Source organism: Clupea harengus, chromosome 17, assembly GCF_900700415.2.
Source record: "Clupea harengus chromosome 17, Ch_v2.0.2, whole genome shotgun sequence".
In the NCBI taxonomy this organism is placed as follows: Eukaryota; Metazoa; Chordata; class Actinopteri; order Clupeiformes; family Clupeidae; genus Clupea; species Clupea harengus.
The window spans coordinates 18,716,896-18,744,357 of NC_045168.1; the positions used below are offsets into that span (position 1 = coordinate 18,716,896).

At 45.7% G+C, this 27,462-nt stretch overlaps 1 protein-coding gene across 2 annotated transcripts in view; it reads right to left on the reverse strand.

Annotated features, from left to right (window-relative positions):
* LOC105897214 (cadherin-20) overlaps positions 1–27,462 on the reverse strand; it is a 61,868-nt gene that overhangs the window by 2,861 nt on the left and 31,545 nt on the right. Inside the window, exons 1-11 of one of the 2 annotated variants that reach the window (XM_012824119.3) lie at positions 16,789–17,083; positions 10,240–10,593; positions 5,443–5,737; positions 5,121–5,240; positions 3,184–3,351; positions 2,094–2,281; positions 1,507–1,760; positions 1,062–1,198; positions 672–793; positions 438–555; positions 34–285 (exon numbers count right to left, since the gene is read on the reverse strand). In XM_012824119.3, the coding sequence (XP_012679573.2) occupies positions 34–285; positions 438–555; positions 672–793; positions 1,062–1,198; positions 1,507–1,760; positions 2,094–2,281; positions 3,184–3,351; positions 5,121–5,240; positions 5,443–5,737; positions 10,240–10,452 (1,867 nt within the window). In that variant the 5' untranslated portion in view covers positions 10,453–10,593; positions 16,789–17,083. Of the gene's footprint in view, positions 1–33; positions 286–437; positions 556–671; positions 794–1,061; positions 1,199–1,506; positions 1,761–2,093; positions 2,282–3,183; positions 3,352–5,120; positions 5,241–5,442; positions 5,738–10,239; positions 10,594–16,788; positions 17,084–27,462 lie in introns of those variants that run through there. The other variant, XM_031584044.2, reaches the window with a different exon arrangement.

The following is a 27,462-nucleotide window of genomic DNA, read 5'->3' on the forward strand; positions in this document are numbered from 1 at the left end:
TATGTGTGTGTAGGTATCTGCATATCCTCTCACCTAGCAGGACCAGGATGCATGCCAGGATGGCAATGAGTGCCCCTCGGCTCAGGCTGGCGTGCAGCGTGTAGGCCTCCGCACTGCACGAGAGCACGTTGCCGTCGGCATCGCAGCTGCACACACGCACGGTGAGCGTGGCCGTGCTGCTCTGCATCGGCAGCTCGCCGTCCGACACCTGGATGGGCAGGTGGTAGACGCTCTGCTCCTGCTGCGACCAGCCGCCACGTCGCGTCAGCACCCACGCCGAGTTATCTGCCACGGAGAGGGGAAAACGCTGGTCAGATCAATCGATCAATGCCTCACTCACTCACTAACTCACTTTCACTCTCACTTAATCAATCAGTCAAGCAGTCAATTCTCAGTATAAATCAATGAATCAAGTGATCAGTTTCATCAAAGCACACCTTGGTTATCTCTGAGTGTGAAGTTGGGGTTTTTTGCAGCTTCGGGGGCAAGACTGTAGTAAAAATGTTGTCCTCCAATTGGGTCGTCCGCATCCGTCGCCGTGAGGGTGTGAATCAACTTAGAACGGCAAGTAACAGAACATCAGACATTTGGTCCTTGAATGTGTGTGTGTGTGTGTGTGTGTGTGTGTGTGTGTGTGTGTGTGTGTGTTTCTTGGCTATGCAAGGTCTTACCTGTCCTGCTTTAGCATTCTCGCACACAAAGGCTTCATAGTACGGAGTGAGTGAAGGAGGATTGTCGTTAATGTCCATGATCCTTATCGCCACAGACACACTTCCGATTTGGCTGGGATTGTCTGAGCAGAGAAGGCACATAAACACTGAGTGATCAGATATAAAAATAATAGAATGTTTTAAACAGCTCCGTCCTGTTGCCTCTTCATTGTTCAAAGCCGTTGTGATGTACATTGAACAATCACATTGGACTGCAACAAGTAAAATACTGATGTAGTTTGTTTGGCAGTGACCAAACTTCTGAGATGGATCACATTTTTGATTCAGAACTGATTGTCCTTTGCTCATGGACATGTTTGTTTGTATGTATATGTGAGATTGACTACTTACTCATCTCCATGGCCAGTACACTGATGTTGTGCCAGGCCATCTCCTCTCTGTCCAATGGCAGTACGGTCATCAGTGACCCGGATGTGATGTCAATGTAGAAGTACTTCCCAAGGTCACTCATCCTCTCTATGGAGTACCTGGCAAACCAAAGGAGAAATTGCTTAAAAATAATATATGCATTTCCACCAATGTCCACTAAGGGGAACCCTCACAACAGTTGTGGATGTGAGTGTCCTGATGGAACCACTATGCCTGTGCTGTTATAACAGCATTAGCCCCTGAGCAGTCACATTCTGGTTCAGTGGCGTGTTATCGCCTGTTCAATAACATTTCCCTGAGTAACTTTTTAATTTGGTGCAAAAATGCTTTCTGAGGGGAACAACTACTCTGTTCGTTAGTATAGAGTAGTTGTTCCCCTCAGAAAGTATCCATTCCATGTATGTACCTAATGGAGTTGTTGGCCACGTCAGGGTCTCGAGCGGTCACAGACGTGAAGATGGTTCCGATCTCAACGTCCTCTGGAACCTCCACATAGTAGAATGGCACACGGAACTCTGGTGGTTCGTCCACATCCTCGACGCTAACGTGCACGATGGTGACGTCCCTGAAGGGGCCCTTGCTGAGGTAGCGAGGGTCCAGGTGGGTGTTGGAGCCCTCAATCTTCAGCGTGTAGCTCCGCTTGCTCTCAAAGTCCAGGCTCTAAGACACAGCCCACAAACACACTCTTAGAAACACTCTCTTGTTTTGAGGAATTGCCAAAAGAGCACAGCAGTGACTCTCTGGAGCTATCGAGACCCATTGGGATACTTTTCCTTGCCCTGATTATGTCATCTGTCTTTAACATTGAGACCAAAAGAACAAAAAAAACTTTGACTTATATATACAATATTTCAATTCATTTTGTATTGTGTAGAATTTGTATATATGTTATTCATGAGAACACACTAGTATAATATTGCTTGCTCTGTAGAGGAATCTAATAGGATTCTGTTGAGTCCAGGATTCTTCAATAGAGACTGTATTTGCAGGTACCTTCTTAATGGTGATGATGCCAAACATGTTGGTAGGGTCATTGCTGATTTTGAAGGTGTCTCGACCATCACCATCGATGATTCTGTAGGTCATCTCGGCGTTAACGCCCTCATCACGGTCCTTTGCCTGGATGCGACCCACTGCAGACCCAGCCTGGGCAGATTCAGGAACACTCATCTGGTAAAGCTCTGAGGGAGGAACAGAGAGATGGAGAAAGAGAGGGAGAGTGTGGGAGGTCAGCATGACAGATTTCATTTGGGCTACATCTTCCCTAGATGACTTGCACTCAGACACAGGTCTACTGATCCCCATGGAAAACCCACTGATCCCCGAAGCTCAAGTAAAACTAGAGCAAGTCACATACGAGACTCCCCAGCAGAGGGTGCCAGAGCATCCCCCAGCAGCATGCCAGTCTGCAGTCATTACACAAATCTGCAAGAGGAAGCATGAGCCATCTTAATAGGGTCTTCATTAGTCTGGACTGAGCCAGCCACATTAGTGTACGGGTCAAATCACCTGACACAGACACCAGTCGCCTCTGCCCTGTTTGCAGTACTGAGTGAGAGGTCATTAAGGAAAGCCCCTGAGGCATGTTGGTCTAGGGCTGGGCCCAGTGTATTGGAGATGTCTACTCGCCAAGGAATTATGGGAATAATTGGGGATCCCCAGTGCTCGGGGACAAGACCACCAGTCAGAGACTGACAGCGTCAGTGGGGCAACCAGCTGACCACGTGACCTCTCAGGGCTGTTAATGAACTGTAGGGCAATGAGTAGAACGGGGTGACAGGTGATGGGACGAAGAGAGTGACTCTGAAGGGGAGTGAGGTGATTATCATGGGATTTGTGAGGGTGAAGCCACTCCATAACTGGAGTAAGATTCAAAAGGAATTTTAGGCTTGCTTGGATACTAAATGTATCAGTTATCTGGAATTGCACAGACAGTGACATTCCGTTTGAGTCCATTGCACAACACTGAAATGCTACCTAGTCCTCCCACATGGATTGGTAAACCTGGACAAAAAACATGAGAAACATAACTGAGAAAAATGGTGGAGAATACTGGAAAAGAGAGACAAACAAAGGTCCTTACTCTGGGAGAATTTGGGTGGGTTGTCGTTGACGTCGCTGAGCGAGATGTTGACGGTGGTGGTACCAGCTAGGCCCCCCATCTGTCCCCCCATGTCTTTGGCCTGGATGACCACTTGGTACATATCCCTGACCTCACGGTCCATATCTGCCAGGGATACACGTACAATCCCTAAAAAAAAAGAGAGAAAGAAATAGAGAGAAAGGGAGACAGATGTAATTGCTGTTATCTGTGTTGTATGGTGAGCATAACTATGAACATGAATAATTCAAGTTTGAAAATATGAAGTATTGTCAAGTCTTATGACTGGCCTAATTTACAATTGATCCAATTGATTTTGTAGAGCAGGGAATAGCAGGACACGAGAACTCTCAGAGAGGAGTGAGGATGACCGCGAAGAGAAGAAGGGGCGTCACACGAGGATGACAACAACGACTGAGAAAAGAAAGACGAGAGCATGGGGCTAATGATGGATGGCTGAAAAGAGGGGGATGACAGGAGAAGAAGGACAGAGGAGGGAGAGGCAATTCAGATGACAGGTTGAAGTGTTGGCCATTAATGATCACTCCACACTCGCACATTAAGCTGTAATTGCCTTGGAGACAGTATCTATGGTAACTAACCTCTTGTCCTAAACCTTTTAACCCAGACATACTAAACCCCAACTGACCTTCATGCGCACACACACACAAACACACACGCACACACGCACGCACACACGCACACACACACGCACACACACACACGCACACACACACACTCCCACATAAACAAATAATTGTTGCCAGTCCTACAGGCTCATTTACATCAACCTAATATTTCAGATAAAAAAATGAACACACATTCTTGCTGTCTCCGACAGACATCCAGTTCTAACACTAACATCTTTGTATTGTGCTTTGTTATGCACATCCATACGCACATTTACAGACACACCCGTACTCACACACACACACACACACACTGGCATAAAGCCACGAAAACACAAACACACTGCCCATAGTTTCAGGTTTTTTGTCTTCGTCAGCACTTTCGGTCCCTCCCTGGTGACACTAAAAGCCTTGCGAGGATCCTGCACACGACAGCCAAAGAGTCATCATGATCTATGATGACACGGCCGGCCAAAGCTGAAAAACACCGCTAACCAACACTCCCCGGTGTAGCCATTGTTGGTCTGGGAGGCCATACCACGCCCCACAGAGCTGGACCGCAATGGACAGTCCATAGCTTAGCGCATCAGTCACTAAAAGCTCACTGGTTGGCCCGTGATTGGAGTTGGTTGATTTTGATATGACAGAAAGGTGAGAAGACCAGGTCACTAGGGGGTCGCGAGGTCGGACCGCTTGTGTTCCTAACTGGTGCTTGATCAATGTGTTATTGATTGGTTGAGAAGCCATGGCCTCCGCTTTGGGAGGCTTTACGAGCCCTGGGGTTAACAAGCATCGGAGAAGGGGCGAGCGGGAGTCAGTTTGTTAGTCACTGCTGAGGGATTTGTTAACTGGTGTTCATTCCAATCTGTTTCCAGTAATTCATTAAATGGCATTGGTTAGTGGGAACTCAGGGAACTCATTAACTCTAACAGCTTTGCTCTAACAAAGGAGCAACAGGAGAATAAACACGGACTGTGCAAAGACTACGCAATGTTAACATTACGTAGTGTAGCTTTAAAAGTGAGCCCAGAGAGGGAACTGAGAGAATACTAGGGTTAAACTGTCATGCAGTTCACATGTATATTCACTAGGGGGTGATGCATCCACAGCCAGGCTGCATGTCCATGACTAATTTCAGACAGAAGGTTTCACATATTCTACACTCTAGCGAATAGAGAGTCAGAGTATGCACACACACAAACAGGAAGAGAGAGAGACAGACACACACGCACACGCACACGCACACGCACACGCACACGCACACGCAAACACACACATACACGTACACACCTGTTTTAGGCTCTACAGAGAAGTAGGGCTGGCCCTGCAGGATGCTGTAAACCACTCGAGCGCTGTTCCCATACGTGGGGTCATCCGCATCGGTCGCAGTTAACTGGATTACAGATGTCCCTTAGTAGCAAAGCAAACGGTGGATGATAAAGGAATACGAGAAAGAGAGAAGATAAGAAGAGAATGTTATAATGTCTGATTTATCTTTCTTTTAAGACCAGATTTGACATACACACACCAAACAGAATCCTTTAGAAAAGTATTTTACTACAGAAGAATCTCAATAACAACCTTTAGCTACTTTAACCTCACTTTGAATTACCTATAGAAGACATCTCTGGTACGGTGGCCTGGTAGGGTCCATCCAGGAACTTGGGCTCGTTGTCGTTGATGTCCTGGATCTTGACGATGAACTCAGACTCGGGCTCCAGGGGCAGGCCAGTCAGCCGGTGGCGGGCCTGGGCTCGTAGCAGATACTGGGCCTTGACCTCCCGGTCCAGCCTCTGGATGGCGTGGATATCCCCCGTGCTGTCATCAATGGTGAAGGTGGTGTTGGCGCCATCGCCTGAAAGGATGTAGCGGATGTCGCCGTCGCCATGGTCCATGTCTGAGTGTAGCTGTGTAGAAAGAGTTCAGCAATATACTCTTGAAACCGTTCCCTGTATCTGTAGTACTTGTGTTTACCTTAAGAAAGGTCCCTTGTATGTACTGTGTCCATACATTGGTTATATCACATACAAGTATTTTTATACAAAATTACTTGTCTGGAGAAGGACCAGCGAAGGTATACATTTAATCGGTATGTAAATCAATGAGCAATTAACCCTAGGTCCATAGTTTTGCTACAATCTTTATTTACTGCTTTAACCCAGGAAAAAAGAGGACAGGAACTAATTTGACAGAGCTGAGGCCGAGATCAGAATCTGGTGGTTCTGACAGTCTGGTGGTTCTGAGTCTGACAGTCTGTTTAGCCTGAAAAGGCGGAAGATGCTGGTAAAATCTTGAGCATAACAGAGTTGATATAGAAATGTTAAACAGACCATGGAAGAGACAGGCTGAGCAGTATGTACACACAGGTCCATTTAGCTGACAGTCAGACCTTTTTGGTTGTGAGAATCTGTTCATCCTCAGAGGACTCCAGATGGAACCAGCTGGCAGCAGTGACAAGAAACTCTCAGATTTCCCTAATAGGCACAGAAGGTCATTCACTCAGAAGCTAATGCTATCAGCAGGTAGACACAGAGTTTAAGTTTTTGCACAGGTAAACAGCCATTTTTCTGAAATGTATTCAAACCACAATATACATTCCCTTCCAGTTCAGTCTGTTGTTGGTGTACTGGTGTACTAGATCAACTTCACATAGCAGAACAAGCTGAGGACTTGCCCAACAGGCCAGCACAGCACAGCCCTCATGTAATACAGCAACATGTCTGCATGGGTGTCTTCCAGGGCCTTTTAATGACCCATTTAGTGAGAGCTTCTGCACGTCTCCTAGAAAGCCAGTGAGCCCGGCAACACTTCAGGGGAAGAATGGCTCATCCAGCGCCGAACCTGGGGCATGGTGCCACCACCGGTCCTGCTATGCGCTTTTGGGCAAAACCCATTTCCCATTCAGCCTTCAGCTAAAGCATTTCCAGCCGTCACCATGGTGATTGATGACTTCCCTAAGGGCCCTGATGCTAATATAGCATCTGAATGAGACTCTGATCAATGCACACACACATACACATAGACACACGCACAGACACACACACTCACACACACATACACACACAAACAAGAAAAAACACACATATACACACACACACACACTTTGTTGTTTTGATTATGAAAGTGAGTTTCCATTTAGTGATTTGCGGGCGGGGTAAGGGTTGATTGCTATCTGGAGCATCAGACTAGCGATTCCCCTTTGAGCACTCAGGAATACAATCATACATCAGCCCAAAAGATGTGATTTTCCCTCAAGGCCTCTGCTAACTCTGATCATGGTGGAATTACCACAGAGAGCACACAGACAATTACCGCCTTTGTTGCAAATGCCAAGGGTCTATTCAAGTGATGTCTGGAGAAATGGGAAGAAAGAGCAGGACCGAGGGTTTGGAGGCTGAGTGCACCTACACGAGTCTCCACAGGCTCAGTCAGACATTCACTTTTTTCTCTTTCTTTCTTTCTGTCCTTCTTTCTTTCTTTCTCTTCTTCTTTCTTTCCTACCTTCCTTCCTCAGATTTAAAGCTGGAATGTTCTCACCGCAGTAATTAAACTTCATTACGACTCTGACGACCATGTCCCCCTCATCATGGGTAAGATTCCAGCCACACACAACAGCGTGGAGGGATGAGTTCATCCATTCTTCCTTCTCCAAACCCCAAACTCTGACCTTCTTTTCCGACCTTCAATCCAAGCCCCATCCTGCTCTTGTCCTTGTGGGACGATGTGCCCAGTGCAGTCTCATAATTGCCTTGCCTTCTCTTTATGTGAACAAAAACGCTTCTCAACGGAAATTGATTAGACCGAAATTAAGAGGTATTGAGCCTCTTTGAGAGCCACAGTGGTGTGGAGGGCGTCACGGCCTCCCAGTGTTGGAGCATTCAATCTGGTAAATGGATAAGTGCTTCTGTGACAACCCCAGATAATGAACTTTTCTTGTCTTTTCATAACAATGAAGGACAGGGAAAGTGAATCATTTTGAATATGTGTCATTTTGTGTTTGTGATTGCAATTACAATCAGTTTGACCACCGCTTCCATACTGGTTTGGCTTGGAGTAGTGTGTTTGTGTGTCCTCTGAGTTTGATTGCAGTGGGTTCAAGGAACAATTACATCCAGGAGATAGTGGGCACCTCAGGTCTCTCCTCTTTGTGTTTATGCGTATGTGGCCTACAAACATGTTTTATATTGCGTCGAAAAACTTGCTTTTGTATCCAAAAGAACTCAAGTCAGTCAGATACACACCCACTCTGACAACCTCTCTCTCCTCCTCTCTGTGTGCCACTTAAAATACAGTTTCTGGACTCTTATATTCTCCTCTCATATCTCTCCTTACAGTCCCTCTATCCACATGGCCTGTGAGGGCAGAGCCACAGTGAGTGTCCCCGTCTTCACACAGAGAGGTTGAGAGAGAGAGAGACAGAGGAGACAAGGGATGATCGTCAGGCTTTCAATTACTGGCCCCCCCTCTCTCTCACAGAGATGGCTGAGGCCTGAACCTGGGAACACTGTTTGAACACAGAGGACAAAGAGAAGGAGGGAAGGAGCGAGGGAGGAAGAGAGAGGCAGGGAGGAGGGTGAACTCTTTCCCTGGGACATGTCATATCCCACAAAGCCTCTCTTGGTAATATGACAGAGGGATTAGGCTGTCATAGACACAGATAGGAGGGAGAGAGAGAGAGAGGAGTAGGCACTATATTAGGGCTCTTTGGTGAATAGAAAGCAAGATGAGTATGGTGAAAGTGAAGGAGTTAGATGGTGGAGGAGGGGCAGGGACTGATTGTGGATGGGGGCAGGGACTGATGGTAAGATGCCAGTGGATGTGCCATGGAAACTGGCGAGATGTGAATCTTTCACAAGAATTCCCATCCCTTTTAGCTGATTGATGCAGCCTTTTGTTACACGATATCAGGGCTCAACATTAACTTTAAAAAGCACGGCAACCAGGCATGAGCTTTTGTTTGCCAAATCCCATTAAAGTTAAGTGAGAATGGCAATTCGTTATCGATTACTAATTGCTTGTAATCTGACATTATTGTGGATTCTATATGTGAGAGAGACTGAAGTCTGACTGTAATTCACCTTAACCATTTGTGATAACAAAAGCTTCAGTTTGATTGCTTACATAACCATTTGTAAGATAAAAGAAGAAAGATGCTAAGATGCCTAAGAGGCTAGTTACATTCTGTCAGGCTATAAGTTAGTGACCTGTCGTTTGTGAAAGATGGCTGTATTGCATAGACTGACTGAAGACATGACCTCATTCAATAAACTGCAATAAACAAGTGTTTATTTGTGAGTTTTCGTGAGTCCATGAGTCTGTTTGCATTGAGCAGCAGGTTGGGATATCATTAATCAAACAGTGGTATAGGCTAAATTTTTACAATAGCGTAATATAGGTGTGAAATGCTGTGCAGTGGGTCCTAGATGAGAAATTTATTTTATTTTCATTCAATATCATAAATATACAGCGAATATGTGGTTGCCACAGGGGGATAATGGGTCCACCAGGGATAATGAAATGGTTGCCACTTGTCTCAATTTGAAATGCTTGAACCGTAAATGTCGAGCCCTGGATATGTAATGTTAGCCTGGTTTTATCTGAACTGTGAAGGGGTGTGCACAGAGAGAATCTGCTGTCACTGCGCAGAAATGGTATTAGCTTACAGAAACCTCTGCTAAAGGCTTTCATGGGCCATGAGATTGAAAAGATTTTTTCCATCAAAAGACTCTAATTTCAGCTTGTTCAAGCCCTTCAAGTGATGAATCATCTAGGTTCATGTCGTTTTGTGGCATGCTTTGACCGGAGCATCAGCCTTTCCGAAACTGATATGAAAAGGTTTTGTGAGTCTCAATGTCTAATTATAAATATTCGAACGATGTATTTTTTTAAATATTTTTTCGCTTCATCTTTTCAGAGCTTTGCCAGCTACTTAGGAACTGGTACTGTATATAGCACACTTCACAGGGAGTTCTTGGCACTGTCAGATTGTATGAGTCTGACCGACAGCGTCTGAGCACAGATCTACATGATATCTTATGCAGTGGCTAATTAGTCAGATATGCCAGCAGCAAAACCTGTAGAGGGGCCTACCCGAACATGCCATTGCTGATTACATCTATACATCCCTATGAGACGATGCTAATGACCTTGTTAACTCCATGTCATCAAACTCATCAAAGTGAGACCAGCAACTTTCATAACCGCTCACAGGGAAGACCCTCTTTCAGTGACGAGACATGTATAACCTCATAGACGGAGTAAATATTTTTATATTTACTGTTATGTTATAAAGTAACAAAAAAAGAATACTATTTTGAATACTCCCCACACTATGTACATACTGCATACTGCATACTGCTATGGACACAGAGTGTGGAGAGATACTGGGTTTTCTTCATGTGTCCCTTACCTTGCCTATGTAGAGGGGCTCCAGGCCGGTGTACTCCTCCAGGACAAAGAACTGATTCCACACCCAGCCCCTCTTAACCCTCCTCAGGAGCTCTTTCACGCCGTCGTCGCCTGGCAACCGTCGGACCATCAGCCCTTGTGCCAACGCTGCCAGGGTGAATAGCAGGGCGACCAGTGCTTGGGTCCTCCCCCTCACCAGCAAAATGTCTCCCATGATGGGCCCGTCAGGTAGAAGTCAAGATTTTTTTTCTCCCCCTTTTTCTTGTCTTTCTTTAGTGTCTTTCTTTAGTGTCTTCACCACGCTGTTTTGAGTTCTACTGGTTCTGTTCTGACAGTAGTTGTGAAGTATCTGTGCCTGTGAGAAAAAAAAAGAAAGAAAAAAAAAAACAGTGCAACAATTTAAAGAAATAAATACATAAACGTTTGGTTGAGCTACCTTTTGATCAGATCAACAGATATGTCTGGCTGGCATTTAAAACCTACACTGCAGACCAAAACACTCAACTGCACCTCTTCCTGATAAGGGGGAGGGGGGAGGGGGGAGGGAAGACGACTCACAGAACAATCCTTGATTGCTTGTGTGAGTCTGCTGTCAGAGAGTTCACTGTGGGGCTGATTGTTTGTTTGCACTGGGAAGCTTTGTGCAGATTGTGTTTGAATGGCAGTTAAGCGCTGGGCTGGGATGTGAGAGGCTTTTACCTCCCGTTCATCACGCCGCATGACTTCCTCAGCAAGAGACACGCACTGATCACTCGCATCTTTTTGTAGTGCGACGTAGATAAGCTGCCACACACACACACACACACACACACACACACACACACACACACACACACACACATACACGCATCCTCTCAGGTTTTTTTCGACAATGGTAATGAGACCCCAACCTTGCAACTGAGCGGCTTGGATTATGACTTAACAAAGGGTGTGTGTATCACACACACACACATGCACACACACACACACATATGCACATGCACACACAACACACACCCTGCTGTGTCCTCTTGTGTCGGGCAGACATGATGCTGCACAAGAGTGTAAGATTTGGAAGAGAGCCATCTCGCTCTTTCCATTTCTCTCCTCCCGATAATCTTTCATCCTTATCTCTCATTCCCTCTCTTCCTCATTCTCCCACTGTGTCTTTTGCCCTCTAATTCTCCCACATGAATTATGCAAATGCACACATGCAGACGCATGCACACACAGCAACCAGTCCAAAACGAGATGTTCTGCTTGTACTACACCTCCCCAACTACAAGATACAATCTGCAACCATGTTAAACACGCTTGCACTTGGCAGGGTGACCAGCACACACACACTTTCTTTTCCTCATACACACACACACACAGGCTTACACACATACACTTAAGCAGAAATGTGTAATCAACATCAGCATCTGGGATCCCACTTTTTCCCACTTTTTCCTCAGTATCTTTCCTCTCGTTTAGCATCTGCTGCCCCAGTCAATTTGTTTTGTGACCTCTGGAAAGTAAGCACTGCTCACTTCAGCTCCTTATCCATGAAACAGAAACCTCCTGTGAGGATGACTGACAGGTTTTACACTCCCTCTCTGTTTACTCATTTACATTTTTAACACACATTATCGACCTGAGTTAACGGTTTACATTTAATCAATGTCTGGGGTTTGGTGTGGGGGCTGAAAAGCGAGAGATGAAACCTGTATGATTTTTTCTTTTTTTTTTGTCCGAGTTGTTGCTTTTTGATCCGGTGGGATGCAAACATCTGTTGGCCTTTGGCACCTCCTCTCCCACATTTAAACGGAACTACAAAAACACCACCATCAGGTTTCTTGTGCTCGGAAAGCAGGAAGCAACAGAGACGGAGAGAAGAAAATAACAAAGCGGGGGAAAAAAAAGAGAGAGATGGGAGAAGAATTAGGGAGAAAGAGAGAGAGGGGGCGGGGGAGGCTGCCACCGAGTGAAACATGGAGAGGTGGAGACAAAGAAAGAGTGCGGAGAAAAAGAGAGACTCTGACTCCATTATGGGTTTGAAGAGGGAGCTCATTGTGTGCTAGTGGACTCCATCTGAATCTCAGGCTCACTTCATCAGCGCTCAAGGGCCACAAAAGAGGGGCCAGGGCCAGAGGTGGAGCCGCATTGTGAACAGGGGTCCCAAAGCAGGGGCTGCAGTGGGAGGAGGAGAAGTTGGTGACGGCTGGAGGGGTGTGTTTGTATGAGTGTGTGTGTGTGTGTGTGTGTGTGTGTGTGTGAGGGTGAGGCGGGCATGGGGGTGGGGGTGCGGTGGTGGTTCTCTCTTAATTCTTACTTTTGAGCTCCCAGTCCCCATGGGAGCCCCTCCCTGACAAAACGACGCATCCGTGCCAGTCCCTGCCCACTCCTTTCTTCTCCGCTCAAACGGCCCTTTGTCATTATGAAGTCAAATTAGCTACCAGCTTAGCCCTCCCCCCCTCCAAACACACACCCCCACCCCCACCACCACCCCTCTCCACCTCTCCTTCACGGTTGCCCCCTAAAATCGGCCCACCACCTCCAGCCATGGTAGGGGTCAGTCTGTGCACCCCGTGCATTTGCTCCCATTTTGTCGTGCCTAATGAGCTGACATGCTACATGATTGTGCTGGCAAAACATTCCACGCAGCTTTCAGCGGCTAATCTGATGGCTTTTCACTTGTTAGCGAGGGCAGCTGCGCCTCCAGCTCTGCCTCTCTTCGCAGTGCCTTTCTACACCCCTTTTCTTTTTCCCGTCTCTGCCCTTGATTGCAGAATTGAGGAATTGAGACTGGAGAAGGAGGGGAAAACACAGAGGAAAGAGGGTGGACAGTGGAGGAGGAATCATGAGAAAGATTGGACTGATTTCACCGGGGGAAAGTAGGGGGTAGGAGCGGATGAGAACCAGAGGGGAGATGGAGAGAGATTTAAGTGTGTGTGTGTGTGTGTTTGTGTGAGCGCGTGTGTGTATGTGTGTGTGTGTGTGTGTGCGTGTGCGTGTGCGTGTGCGCGTGCGCGTGCGTGCGTCCGTGCGTGCGTGCGTGCGTGCGTGCGTGCGTGCGTGCGTGCGTTAGATGGAGTTTGCGTGTACATTTAGGCATATATTTGTTTAAGTGTGTGGGAGCAGCTGGTGAAGAGAGAGCTGAAATACCATATTGTTAAGGTGTCTCATTTTCAGCCTGGCTGCATCCTCAGGAGAGAATACATGAGTGTGTATGTGTATGTGTATGTGTATGTGTATGTGTATGTGTATGTGTAAAAAAGATGGCTGATACGTTTCACTTCCCTAAACATAGACACGCACACACACACACACACACAATCCCAGACAACCACTGTGGAATCAGAGAAGTGTTGACACCAGCTCCATCTCTCCCTGCTTCTGTGGGTGGCCGAGCCTGTTAGCCTGAGCGTATTAGTGCATTGTTGCGTTAGCACATTAGGAAGGCTTGATGTCACACTCGGCATGTCCGTGTCCTCCACTCTCTGTCCCGCAAAAGGGCCGTTAAACGGGGGAGGATCCATGAAGAGGCACCCTAGTCTGGGCTCCCACGCTACGGCTCGGGTGGCCAGGGGGGCTAGCGTAGCGTCATGGCCAATTTGTTAACCTGAATTGATTTGCATGGTAGGGGGCATAATGGCACCAGGGTGGCGCTTCATATCTTTGACCTCGTCGAAGATGCTCCTTCTCAGGCAGACCGGCCAGGATGTCTAGGCCAGGCCACCAGCTAGATGAGCCGAGTGACCCACAAACATCTCTAATGATTTCTCCTTAAGAAACATTGCAAACACGAAGTGGATGATTCATGCTACCACTCTGACTACTCCTTCGGGCTGCATTATGCATTTGTGAAAAGATTAGGTGTTGTTGCTGTATTTCTTTCCTTTGATTGCTAAAGGGAATATATGATTAAGGAACTGGGTGGCGATTGTGAGAATGGTCTCTTGAGGTCCTTAAATAGCATTTTGATCACAGAGTGGGTGGATTGCCATTCTGTTTTGTTTTGCCAATGTTAGAATCAAAACGGTGTTGTTTGTTGCTTCCACTCTTCCCCACCCGCCCCTCAAAAATACCTCTGTGTGGGAGCTCAAATTATACAGTAGACTATCCAACGGTGACCATCAAAGTAAGCTGTAGTTTACTGAAGTGGTAAAGCTAATTCTCTACAGCACTTTATAAATGCTAAATCTGTTGTTAACTGAAGATTGCTTCCTGCCAAACAGCATGGTCCTCTTTTAGTCTAGTTGCAAGGTTTTCCTCCAAGTCAGACATTCCACAATGGCAACGTTGTGTTTGTCCTTGCACTGCCTGTCAATCATGTTGTTTCAGAACCCTCTGTGAGTGGACACAGGAAGTGAGGCGCTCAATACTTCTGAAGGAAATGTCTACAACCCTAGCAGGTGCAATGATTACCTTTGTGTGAGATTTATCTCCGGATTGATTTAGCGACCTTGGTGTACAAGCCTACAGCGAAGGCTCTTGTGTTAGCTCATGGTAGGAGTATGCAAGTCTTTAGAGGTGCCTCATATCTCACATCTGTCACATCAGTGTGTGTGTGTGTGTGTGTGTGTGTGTGTGTGTGTGTGTGTGTGTCTGCACATGTGTGCCTCACAGTAAGGTCTTTGTCTAAGTTTGTGAATTTATGCCTGTGATAGTGACTTCATCCTCTTTTTTTGAGCTCCGCTTTCACTTTTAATAGCTTTGAGCCTTGACTCTCTCTCGCTCTCTCTCTCCCTCACTCTATCTCCCTCTCCTTCTCATTAAAGATGGTGTGACTCAGGACACCGACTCAGCTCTCCCTCCTCCCCTCTTGCATATTGTGTGAAATGACAGAAATCCTTAGGTACTGTAATTCGTTCGTTTCATCTTTCCCAAACACTGCTTCTCGTTGCAATCTATCCCTCCCTCTATATTGCAATACTTAAACTTTATTTACCTAAGTTTGTCTTTGTTTTCAATCTGCACAATACAAGAAATTCTCTTACTTTCTTTCTTTCTTTCTTTCTGTTTTCCTTTCTTTCTTACTGACCCCCCCTTTCTGTCTCTTTGGCTATTCTTAGAATGTCCTTTATGGAAAAATGAAATCATTCCCCATCACACTCTCTCTCCTCCACAGAAGCTGTAGTGTGTGGCACTGATGTCATCCTTCATGCATGTCGTTTGGAAAGTTGGCTACCAGAGTCACCAAACCACAAGCCAAATTCTCTAGTCTCCAGGACAACCAGCCTCGTGTGAGCAAGCGTGGATCTTTTTTTTTAAAAAGGCCTCCTCTGTCTCTCTGTTTGCTTGTGAAGAGGGTTTCTGCAGAACTCAGATAGGGACGTTTGACCAGCTACAGGTTCTGCTTAAAGACAGCGCTTAAACACTGCTGGGATGAGGGCAAACACTGTCCTCTCAACTCCTCACTCCTCTCTTCTCCTCTCTTCTCTTCTCTTCAGCAGTCTTGTTTTACGTTCATCTCCCCAGCAGCCCGTCCTCTCCTCTTCTATTTTCTTCTTTTCTCTTTTGCTTTCAACACTTTTTTCCACTCCTTTCCACACACAATATTCACCCCTTCATTATCATCTCTTTTTACCCTTCTCCTCTCTCCACTACTCTCCTCTCCTTGTGTCTCCTTCCCTCCTTATACTAGCCATTACCTTCTCTCCTCCCATCGGATATCCTCCACCTCTCCATACTCATCTCTCCTCCTGTCCTCTCCTCATCTGTCTCCTCAGGCCTGGCGTTGTTGTGTTCAGGCGATGTGAATAATGCGTGTCATTTTGAGGGTCGTTAATCGCCAGCTCTGACATCGATAATGGCCTGAACGTCTTTGTGCCCTGTGAGAGCGTACTTGTCAATCTCCTCACTTATTTTCATTTTTTTTTCTCCCCTCCAGAAAGGAGACAGCTTAATGGCTCTCGAGAAACACACAAAAAGAGAGAGAGAGAGAGAGAGTGAGAGAGAGAGAGAATGAAAGAACGAGAGGACCAAAGGAAATAAGAGGGTGAAGATTCTTGAAAAATTAAACCCTCGAGACTGACGGCTGAATGAGCATCTGAATGTTAAACAAGAGCCCCCGAAAAATAAAAACTCCCACGTTTTTCCCATAGAGCCAAACACACACACACACACACACACACACACACACACACACACACACACACACACACACACACACACACACACACACAATATTCTCAACTGCAGACAGCATTGAACAGCACACACCTTAACACTTTCCTAAAAAACTAAAGTTGACAAAGTTCAGCTCTGCAGCACAAACACACAAACAAACAATCCAATACAACACCCTGCAGGTTCAACTGCACCAGTAGCTCTGACAACCCATCATGTCTGCCTGGCCTGCTTCTCTGCTGATTACAACAAGCAAAGACTCCGGCAGCATACCTGCCCACAGCCACTGTGATTCTGCAAAGCTGTCATGTTCTTCATCTCTAAACATCAGATGTTATTCTAACCCTATAAACAGGCCACCACTCTAACACAGACTTTAAAGCTGAAGAGGACACCCTTTTCTCCATCACACAAGTAAAAAGGGCACCTTAGGACCTGTTAGAATTCTACTCCTCACCTATTCCTCCTCTCTCTCTCTCTCTCTCTCTCTCTTGTCCTCGGCCTCCTCGTCTGTTTCTCCCTTGGGTCTTTGGTGTTGCTTTTTTTCTTCCTTTTTCAGTGTCCCCTTCTTTCGGTCACGTCCTGCCTCCTTGGGTCCTCTCCTGTCCTCTCCACGCTCACTAAATCCCCTGGCTGCTCGGGTGCCTCTGTTCTCCAGCAGTCACCTTCAGCTTCTGACTTAGCCCTTGCTCCTCCTGCAAACTTTCCCCAGCGCTCGTCTCCTCCCTGCCTCCCTCCCTCCCTCCCTCCCTTTCTCGTGCCCTCCCTTCTTCCTCCTGGGACACAGCCAATCAGAGGGGGATGCTGTGACCTATGTGTTAGCTCAGTAGAGTGCGGCTGCCACACAATATTCAAATAAATACACACAAAGACATGTGCACACACACACAACCACACACACACACACACACACACACACACACACATAAAGAAGCATTTGCCTGGAGTATTAGATTCTTGAAAAGATGGGGTACTTCGGGATACAAACACACGCGCACACGCACACACACACACACACACACACACACGCACAAGAGAGAAGTGGAAGAGGGGGAGAAAGAGAGGGAGGGAGGGTACAGTATCAGGTCTGTTACCCTGCCACAAAAGCCTTTCCTTTCATCATTAGCTTTCTGGAAGTGAATAAAGCATCCTGTGTGTGTCTCTGTGTGTGTGTGTGTGTGTGTGTGTGTGTGTGTGTGTGTGTGTGTGTGTGTGTCTGAGAGAGAGCAGTGATTCCCTTGAGCAGTGAAGGAGAAAACAGGGGAAAGAGGTGAGCGTGCAGGAGAGGGGTGTGGGAGTGGAGAGGGGAGAAAGTCGTCTCCTGTCTAAGAGATCACCTGGACTCATGCATTTTAATGAACTTCGGGAAGTCACCAACCACGGGCGGTATTTATGGCCATAGAGACGAAGCTTAAATCCACATTATACATCACCGTCTGCTCACACGCACCAGACAAGCAATTAGCTCTCCAAATTGGTGTAAAGATTCTGAAAATGAGCTACACGGCAGCGCGCTAAGTGCACATTCTGTGGATTCGTCGTGGTCACGCAAATCTGATCACTCTGCGGAGCCTCGACTGTGAGAGAGAGGAGGGGGAAAAATTGAGGAATTTTTAAAAAGCCTTTCCACTGAGTGAAATGGATGCTCTCGGAGAGCAGATTAATACGGTAAAGTGGTAATGCGAATGGCGTGGCCCCAAGCAAACATGAGGCAAAGCTGAATATTGATGATGGCAATGTAGGATAAATTGCTTTTGAATCACCACTTGTTCCGCCTGTGAACTCAAACTGTTTAAAACCGAGGCAAGTCATTGCACCGGAACATTCTTTCCTTCCAAACATCATAGAACAATTTGGAATGTCAAAATGTTTGGGTAGATAGCCTTTGAACTCCGGAGGGCGCTATAGAGTCCTTCTGGCAACTAAAAATGCATTTAAGAAATCCTTCATCTCTATTTCTTTTATTAACTGCCTGTTTGCTTCTTATGTTGTTGTTTCGTGTCTACTGAGCCGAAGACAAATTTCCACCCTGGTGAACAGTAAAGATACATACGATTTCATTCTATTCATCCTTGCCTGGGTTTACTAAGCATCTTTACTTGCATTTTTGTCTCACCCCACAATTTTCCCACATGCAATCGGTATTTAAACAGGTCATTTTGCTGCTCTATTCGCTCGCAAAGCAACGGGATTTGTCAGCACAATCACCCGGATTATGTAGCGGGCGGGAGGTTATTAACCTTCAGTTTGTCATACAAGCAGGTCAGCCACTTGAAAAGTAATTGGAACTCACGGGCAGAAGGGAGACTTGGGAAGAGCTGCAAAGCTTGATCAGAATTTCAGTGCCGCACCACAACAGTGTTGCTGCCGATTAACACATGCTAGAAAAATGTGTTTCAGTCTCCCGTTAGTGTAAAGCGCAGCACTATGGGTGATGACTTGGGGAGAATGATGGGTGGTTTAAAATTCCAACACACTACTGCTCCTCTGCCTGATCGCCCCCCACCCCACCGAATACACATGCTGTCACACACACACTTAAACACAAACTCATGCCCCCCCCCCCCCCCCCATCTGAAACTTACAAATCCATTTAATTAACACACAGGGCTCTAACACCACAGATGACAGACTGTGGCTGGCCAGCGAGGCAGATGGTCCACGTCACTCTCTCTCTTCATCAGTTCAATATAATTTTCTTTTTTCTCTTTCTCTCTTTTACTCTGCTGCCTCCCTCCCTTCAGACCTCCCTCTCTTTTGCTTTCCTTCTTGCCCCCCCCCCCCTTCTGCATCCCCTTTTCAGTCGGTCTTTTTTGCATTTGGCAGTCCATTCTTCTGTGGGTGATCCCTCTCCACCTCTTTGTCTCCTTCAAGGGGTCCTGGCTGGTTAGCGCCCAAGCCAATCTGTCAGAGTATGCCTCACTGGAGCCACAAAAAGGCCACGCCGTTTGCTTTTGTTATGAGAGGCTGGGAGAGGAGTGTGTATGTGTGTGTGAGAGAGGTGCGCAGGTGGGGGGGTATGGGCTGACTGTGACTGCTGCCATTCTACTTCAGCAACCCCTGGGCTTCCTGTGTGTGTGTGTGTGTGTGTGTGTGTGTGTGTGTGTGTGTGTGTGTGTGTGTGTGTGTGTGTGTGTGTGTGTGTGTGTGTGTGTGTGTGTGTGTGTGTGTGTGTGTGCGCTTCTGTGTGTGTGAGGGAAGCTGGTGGCGTAGTAGACGGTAATTGGCAGAACAAATCAAAATGTAGAGCTTATGGGAGACCAACTCTTTCAAGCCTGAAGGGGTCTAAAGTGAAAGACATAGAGTAAGAGAGAGGGAGGGAGGGGAGGGAAGGACGTTTTTTTTTTTTCTTCAAACACAAAAGAGTAGGAGCTGGCGTGGGAAATAGATTGGCTACAGTTTGGTGGCAAACATGAGAGTTCGAATGTGCCGGAACGTAATCAGGGGATATGCTCTTTAAAGGGACACAGGTTGCCCTGCGCCCATGAGCCGCCCTGGTGCTACTAAGCGTGAGGAGGTAACTTGCACCCCCCGAGTGCCACTCCGCGCGTGTGCAAGGCCAAAGCTCTAATTAGCACAGTGTGTTCAGTAACACGGGCCGAGGTTACACTTAACATCAGAGTGACGGCAATGAGACCACTGCCAGTACAATGGACAGTTGGTTGAGCGTTGATGTTTGATGGAGCGGTCATGGCAAAAAGTGACCGGGTGCCAAAAAGAGCCCGGGTTATGTAATATTGGCTTTCAAACGACTCTTGAGTGACAGTTGCTATACCAACTAGCATTACGTAACCCGGACACTACGTAACCCGGGCACTTTTTGGTCAGTCTCAAGAGTCGTTCGAAAGCCATCAGCTACTTGTTAGTCACTTATTGTGCCTAAAACTATTAAGTATTCTGTTTTAGCTACACCTGCCGGTATCCTGTACATCAACATTTGCAGTCAATACTACTTTTTGAATCGCTATATATTGTGGCTAAACAAATTTTTACCCGGTAAATAAAGTGTTCCATTTTAGCCGTTTACATCATCATTTGCATTTCAATTGAAATTGTTTAGAGTAGAAATTCGTTTTTATAAAAAGGAAAAAATATACTGATACACGGTGCTTGTTTATCTACCTTTTTAGCAACCCAGCCAGTTAATTTGCTAACATCTTAAATAATATACGGTATGGTGCTTGTTCATATACCTTTTAAGCAAGCTAGCCAGTTAATTTAATAACATCTTAAATACTATACGGTGCTTGTTCATCTATCTTTTTAGCAAGCCAGCCAGTTCATTTGCTAACATCTTAAATAATTTAAGATCTACCATTATTTGTTGATATAGGCCTATTTAGAAAAACTTGGGAGAGTTCATACTAGCTTGCTAGCTAAACACTAAGCAAGACAATGTGCCCCAGCTAACGGAGGAATTGCTAATCGCTAACGAGATGCTAGCGGCGAAACCGGTTGAAATGTAGGCTACTTACTTTGACACTATGACAAACTTGTGAGTCAACAACTTTCCTAACACAGTCAAACATCAAGCACATGGTTGTTTTGCTTGGTTTATTGCAGGTAAAATACAGGCAAGCTGGTCTCAGGTAGCGAAGTATAATGCGAGATGCTCTGGGGTAAATTGCGTTATTGAGGTTGTCTGACTTCCAAAAAGAGCCCGGGTGACGTAATGCTAACGTTGGTATAGCAACTGTCACTCAAGAGTCGTTCGAAAGCCAATATTACATCACCCGGGCTCTTTTTGGCACCCGGTCACTTTTTGCCATGACAGAGCCATTAAGCACGTCAGCTGCCTGTTGATGGCAGGTTAATGTCCCCTTAAGGCAGGGGTACTCAATAGGCGGACCGCGGTCCGGATCCGGACCCAGACGCAATCGAATTTGGACCGAAGCCAAAATCAAAATTCTAATTTAATCATGATCAAGCGAGGTTTCATTGGTGCGTGATTTCGCGCTGTATATTTTTTTCCTACTCGATGTGGTTTCTATCTTCCGTGTCCAATCCAGAGGTCCAATCAGGAGCTGTAATATAACAACATCACTATGACAACTCACTCACTTACTCAATGTTGGCCGCAAGCTCTGTGGGTCACGCAGGTTGTGTGTGTCAATGGCAACAATGCCGGCAGATAGATATGTGAACAGTATTTTTTTCTCAGCAAACGAAAATCATGGCGTCCTTTAAACCCGACAAAAAGAGAAAAGTTGATTCCAAAAATCGCGAATTTAAGACAGAGTGGACTGACAAGTATGCATTTGTGCTGCCTGTGGGGAGCACAAAACCGATGTGTTTAATCTGTAACGAGACGGTTGCCCTTGTCGAAAGTGGTAACGTGAAACGTCACTATGAAACAAAGCATGCACACTTCGAACAAAAATACTCTGAGGTAAGGGGCAGAAAAATAAACCATCTGCAATCATACCAAGCAACATGCAGTGTAATAGCCACACAACAAGAGCGTGCATACCTCAACATACATCAGAATCAGAATCATGTTTATTGGCCAAGTACATTTTCATATACAAGGATTTTTTTCTGGCTTTAGTTGCTCTCAATGTACTTAAACTGAAAATATGCAGTATAACACAACAGTTTAGGATAGAGATACTGTTGTGAGTCTGCCTTTTCAACCATGAATATGGTGAAAAACAAATACAGGAGCACACCCAATGAACACTTACATCTGTGCCTCTGCCTGGCCGTCACACCTTTTATGCCCAAGTTTAAACCACAAAAAAGTGTCACCTTTCACACAAATAAGGCCAGACCACATAACCTTTTGTGCATACGGTAGTTTGAACGTTTTTGTTGGAGTTATGTTTTTGGATTTTGACCGTCACTGTTCCGGACCCTGGACTGAATGGAAATTTGGCGAGTGGACCTTTTGGGTTTCTAATTGAGTACCCCTGCCTTAAGGTATCACACCAGCAGCTCCTCGACCTTGAGGTAGAACCTTAACTGATACGCATTAAATACTGAGGGAGAATTAGAGGTGCTTGGGATTCAGATTATTATAATGTAATGTAGTGTAATGAATGTAATGTGATGTTATAAAGAAGCTGTTTCAAAATGTAAGAGCAATGCTAATATGCCGTGTAATATTTAAGTTTAACTACACTTAAACACACACACATGCCTGGGACTTAAGTTCCAAACACACACTACACTACTTGGTAGCAGTGAGAGTGTGAAAGATGGAGGGATTGAAGTAGAGAGGAAAAGAGAGGAGTAAAAAGACAGAGAGAGAGAGCGAGAGCCCGAGTCCTGAGAGATGAGAGGTGAGGCCTTCTGCGCTCGCTCCATATTAAACGTGAAGTGTCAAAAAAGAGGAAGAAGGGAAGGAGGGAAATGAAAGGCCTCCAACTACAAAGTGCCGCTCAGCCTCCGAGGGCGACGTCTGTCTTCCTTTTCATCCCTCTATCCCAGGAGGAGACCAGAAACAAAGGGAAATTAGAGGAGGAGAGAGAGGAAGCTGTCATTTCCACCTTCCATCTGATGGGCTCCTGGTGTGTGTGTGTGTGTGTGTGTGTGTGTGTGTGTGTGTGTGTGTGTGTGTGTGTGTGTGTGTGTGTGTGTGTGTGTCTGTGTGTCTGTGTGTGTGTGTGTGCTTCTGTGTGTCTGTGTGTGTGTGTGTGTGTGTGTGTGTGTGTGTGTGTGTGTGTGAGGGAGAAAAAAACATGTTTGTGTGTGTGTGTGTATATATAAGACTGTGATAGAGAGCGGAGAGAAAGACACACTGATAGAGAGAGAAAAAAAGACAAACTGAAACTTGAGTGAATGAGTGGGTGACAGAGGGAAAGACAGAGCAAGTGTGTGAGAGAATCACACACACACACACACACACACACACATACACACACACACACACACAGAGACAGAGTGAGATGAAGTGTAATAGCAAGAGAGTGGAGTGCAGAGGAGCTTTGTCAGGTATGATGGTTATCCAGCAGAGCGGTTCTTCCATCTCCTGTAATCTTCTGATTAATTGACTGACAGGTGCCCAAGTATCTGAGAGCTGACTGACAGGCTGATTAAACCGTTGGCATGGGAACAGAGCAGCGGTAATGACGCATTTGTTTACATACTGGGCCATTTCCTGACGCACATGCTTGTGTTTATTTGAGATGCCACACACAATTGCCATCCATTTGTACACTATTTTACTAATTCATTTATTCCACTTTAGGTTTCACCTCTGCATTTGAACAACGTTATGGGAAAGCATCTAGACAGCCCAGTCTTTAGAGTGCAGAGCAGGTTATTGACTTCAGGTTTTTCCACCTGAAAACTTTTCCATCTGCCCGTCGCCTCGCTACCTGCTAGAGCTCTCTGTGCAGCGTGTGGCATGGGTTGCCACGGCAATGACGGGTGGCAGCGGCCATTTGATGGCATTCTCCCGACTGGGTTACGCGAATGCTCACTCCTGACTCACTGATGTAAGGAGACAGGGAAGGGATGCGGCCTCACACACACATGCACACACACTCTCTCTCTCTCTCACTCTCTCACACACACACACACACACACACACACACACACACACACACGCACACACAGTCACGCACACACACTCTCACAACAAATGCATGTACGGAAATACACACAAACACGGATACATACACACACAGATCACATACACACAAACATAAATACACACAAAAACACGCACACTGCACAAGTACACACTCATATATTCACACAAACACCAAAAACACACAATATTACTATATGAATGAGCCCCCCCCCAACCCTCTCTCTCTCTCTGTCTCTCTGTTCCTTTGTCTCTCTATCTCGCGCTTACTCTTCCCTTCTCTCTGTCTCTCATTCTGAATGCAACCTTTTCCAAGCACCATGTAAACAGAAGTAACTGCACTCCCACAGCATAGAATCCTTCATTAAAAAAGCATCAACAGGCCTCGTGCATAGCTAGTGACTGGAAAACATACAATGTAATAGACGCTGGAAGCGGACGCTGTTCGTCGAACATGGAGATGACCTGAATTATACATGCGGCGGCTGAGACTTAATTATTTACATCAAACAAAAACACAAAAGAAAGAAAAACACAAGGATGAAACGCACAAACGGGGAAGATGAGCGGACATTTTATCCAGAGCCCCGGGAAGCAAACATGTTTTCTCTCTTCAAATAGAAAATAGAAATTCTCATCCTACTCTTGTTATTCTCTGTTTTTGTTTCGCTGTAGATCAGCTGGGGATGTGTGGGCAAATGTCTGTATGCATGTTTGTGTGTGAGCTTGTATCTGTGTGTGTGTGTGTGTTATTGTGTGTGTGGGTGTGTGTGGATGAAGAGAAGGAGGATCCAGCCTTCTGTCGTGGGTGTGTGCGAGTTTTCTTGCTCCATTAAAATCGAGGTATTCGGGTGGCCGGGGTCAACTTGTGAACTCACAAGTGGTTAACTAAGCTTTCTTGTGTTTATCATTGACAAGGGGTGTGTGTGTGTGTGGTGTGTGTCTGCAGGGGGGTGTATGCACACCCATAAGTGTGTGTGTGAGTGTAAGTGTTTGTGTTGCACTTTGCTGAGAAAATCATTTACAGTGAGATGGAAGTGTATGTATGTAGTTTGACAGTTCTTTTTTTAAAAATCACTTGTTGTGTATGCAATGGCCAGAGAGAAAGGACAGCTAGTTTTGGGGGAGGTGTAATCTTTAGAGGGGTGTGTGGGGGATGGGGGTAGCAGGAGTTTCTCTCTCTCACACACACACTCTCTTTCTCTCTCTCTCTCCCTCTCTCTCTCTCTCTCTCTCTCTGTGAAGGTTCATTGGAGCGTGGACAACAAAAGCATGACTTGTTAAAAAAGTTAAAGTGTTTGCCGCGCACTAGAGCACACGCTCACTGCAACGTCTCCCCCACGGGGACTGAAGAGTTGATTAAAATAGGCATGGCTCCTCTCCTGTCCCAAGGGCCGTACAACCGCACTGTGGAACTAAAGCTCGTCTTCAGACTTTTTTTGCAGACCCGAAAGTGAGCGGAATTCTGTCTAGACTCGATTGTTCTGTCTACACCGGGTCTTTAAGGAACCACGCTCTGTTCCCAACCCTTACACCTCAAACACCCCACGGCACACCCCACCTCAAACACCCCACGGCACACACTCATGTAGACACACACACTGGCTTTATTCCGTTACTGCCCCTGAGATCATGTTAGGCGTTTCTGTGATTATTCTTTAGAGAGACAGTTGGTACTCACTGTGTGCATGTGTGCAAGTTATTGTGTGAATGTTTGAAAGGGAGAGAGGCAGAAAGAGAGAATTTGCCGTAAAAATGGCAAAATCTGAAAAGAGTTACCATTAGGTTTATGTTTCACAAGACAACAGAACAGGAGAAAGAAAGAAAAAGAAGAGAAACAAAGAAAGGAAGAAGGAAAGAAAGAAAGAAATACATTCTGCCACCTGTTTCTCCCGCTGGTTTAATGAAAGGGTTGCTAGTGCAGATTACACACATAAACACATGCACAAACATACACATACACACACAAATTACACACACACACACACACACACACACACACACACACACACACACACACAGGCGCTCACACACGCGCCAAACAATCAACCCCTCTGTACTCCAAAGCGTTGCCCCGGCTACAAAAGACTGCGTCCCATAGTCCGGAAACTTCTAGGAGTCGTTGCTATTAATTATGTCTCCGAGGGTGAGGGTGAGTGCGTGTGTGTGTGTGTGTGTGTGTGTGTGTGTGTGTGTGTGTGTGTGTGTGTGTGTGTGTATGCGCGAGACAGAGAGAGAGAGAGAGAGAGAGAGTGTGTGTGTTGGTGTTCATGTGCAAAGTCAGCCCAGTACATGCACAAGAAGTCAGAGAACTACTGAACTCCAATTAGACAGCACCAGGGCTACACTCAGTGGAGTCTGTACACACTGTGAGAGAGAACGCACATCCTCCGCAGCGCAGGAAAAAACACACTTTATCATGACTCATTAGAAGATGATTAAGATTCATTTGATCATGATTAGTAGGGAGTTAAATAAGGCAGACTTTGCTGATGGTTGTCCGGGAGCACAATTTTTTTCCCCCTCCCCTGTCTGAGGTGATGGAGGATAATATGATTAATTCAATTTGCCACATTTAAGTCTGATGCAATTAAACAGAGCTGTCACTGAACTGGTATGGGGGGAGAATTACAAAACAAAAAAACTGATTGCTGGTAAACAGATTTAGAAGAAGACTATGTGGATCCAGGCCCGTGTAAATGGTGTTGTGTGTGTGTGTGTGTGTGTGTATGAATGTGTGCATGTGTGTGTGTTTGCATTGTACTACGGGTGAACAAATCCTCATTTTTATAGTTAAACCACTGGGCAAATGAATGCTGCATTTTGGTTGCCCAGAGCAGAGATGTGGTTTACCACAGTACTAGATATATACGTAGATAATAAATGTACCTTCTTATATCAAAATAATGTCTATAATGCTTGAACCTCAATTTTGCGCTTTAACCTATTTCCCATATTTTAGATACTCTGACTTAGTGTATTAAAAGAACACACAAGTTTTCACATAAATGTAGGCATTCCTGTTTTAATATATCACACAACCATGACATGTTTCACTTCCATTTTTGTTTCTCTTGCTTTTTTCTTATGTAGACAGATGAACGGAAGTACATATTCACTTAGATTTCATTCGATAGCATTGCTTAAATGAGCCCACATGAAGATTACAAAAAAGATACATTAGCTAACATTACAATAGCCTAAAATGAGTTTGCAGTTCAGTAGGTCTTATGGTAGGTAGGCATTATGTTTCAATAATAATAATAATTGAGTGAATTCTACACATTAAATTATAGTATTTCTCACCATTCGATCATGGAGATCAGCTATGTATCTTCTGGTGTTTGGGCAGAAGGGAAACAATGTGCCTAAATGTTTTTGTTGTTATTGTTTCTGTTGTTGTTGGTTTTATCTACCAGTAGTCTAGCTAAGGAAACAGTGATGGAGAGGAGGCAAACTCTGTAGCAGGCGTGTTCCCTGAGTGGAGAGGCATCTCCTGGTAGAGTCTGTAGCAGGCGTGTTCCCTGAGTGGAGAGGCATCTCCTGGTAGAGTCATGAAATAAAAATGATGCAGTAGCACCGGCTGCTCAGAGGAGA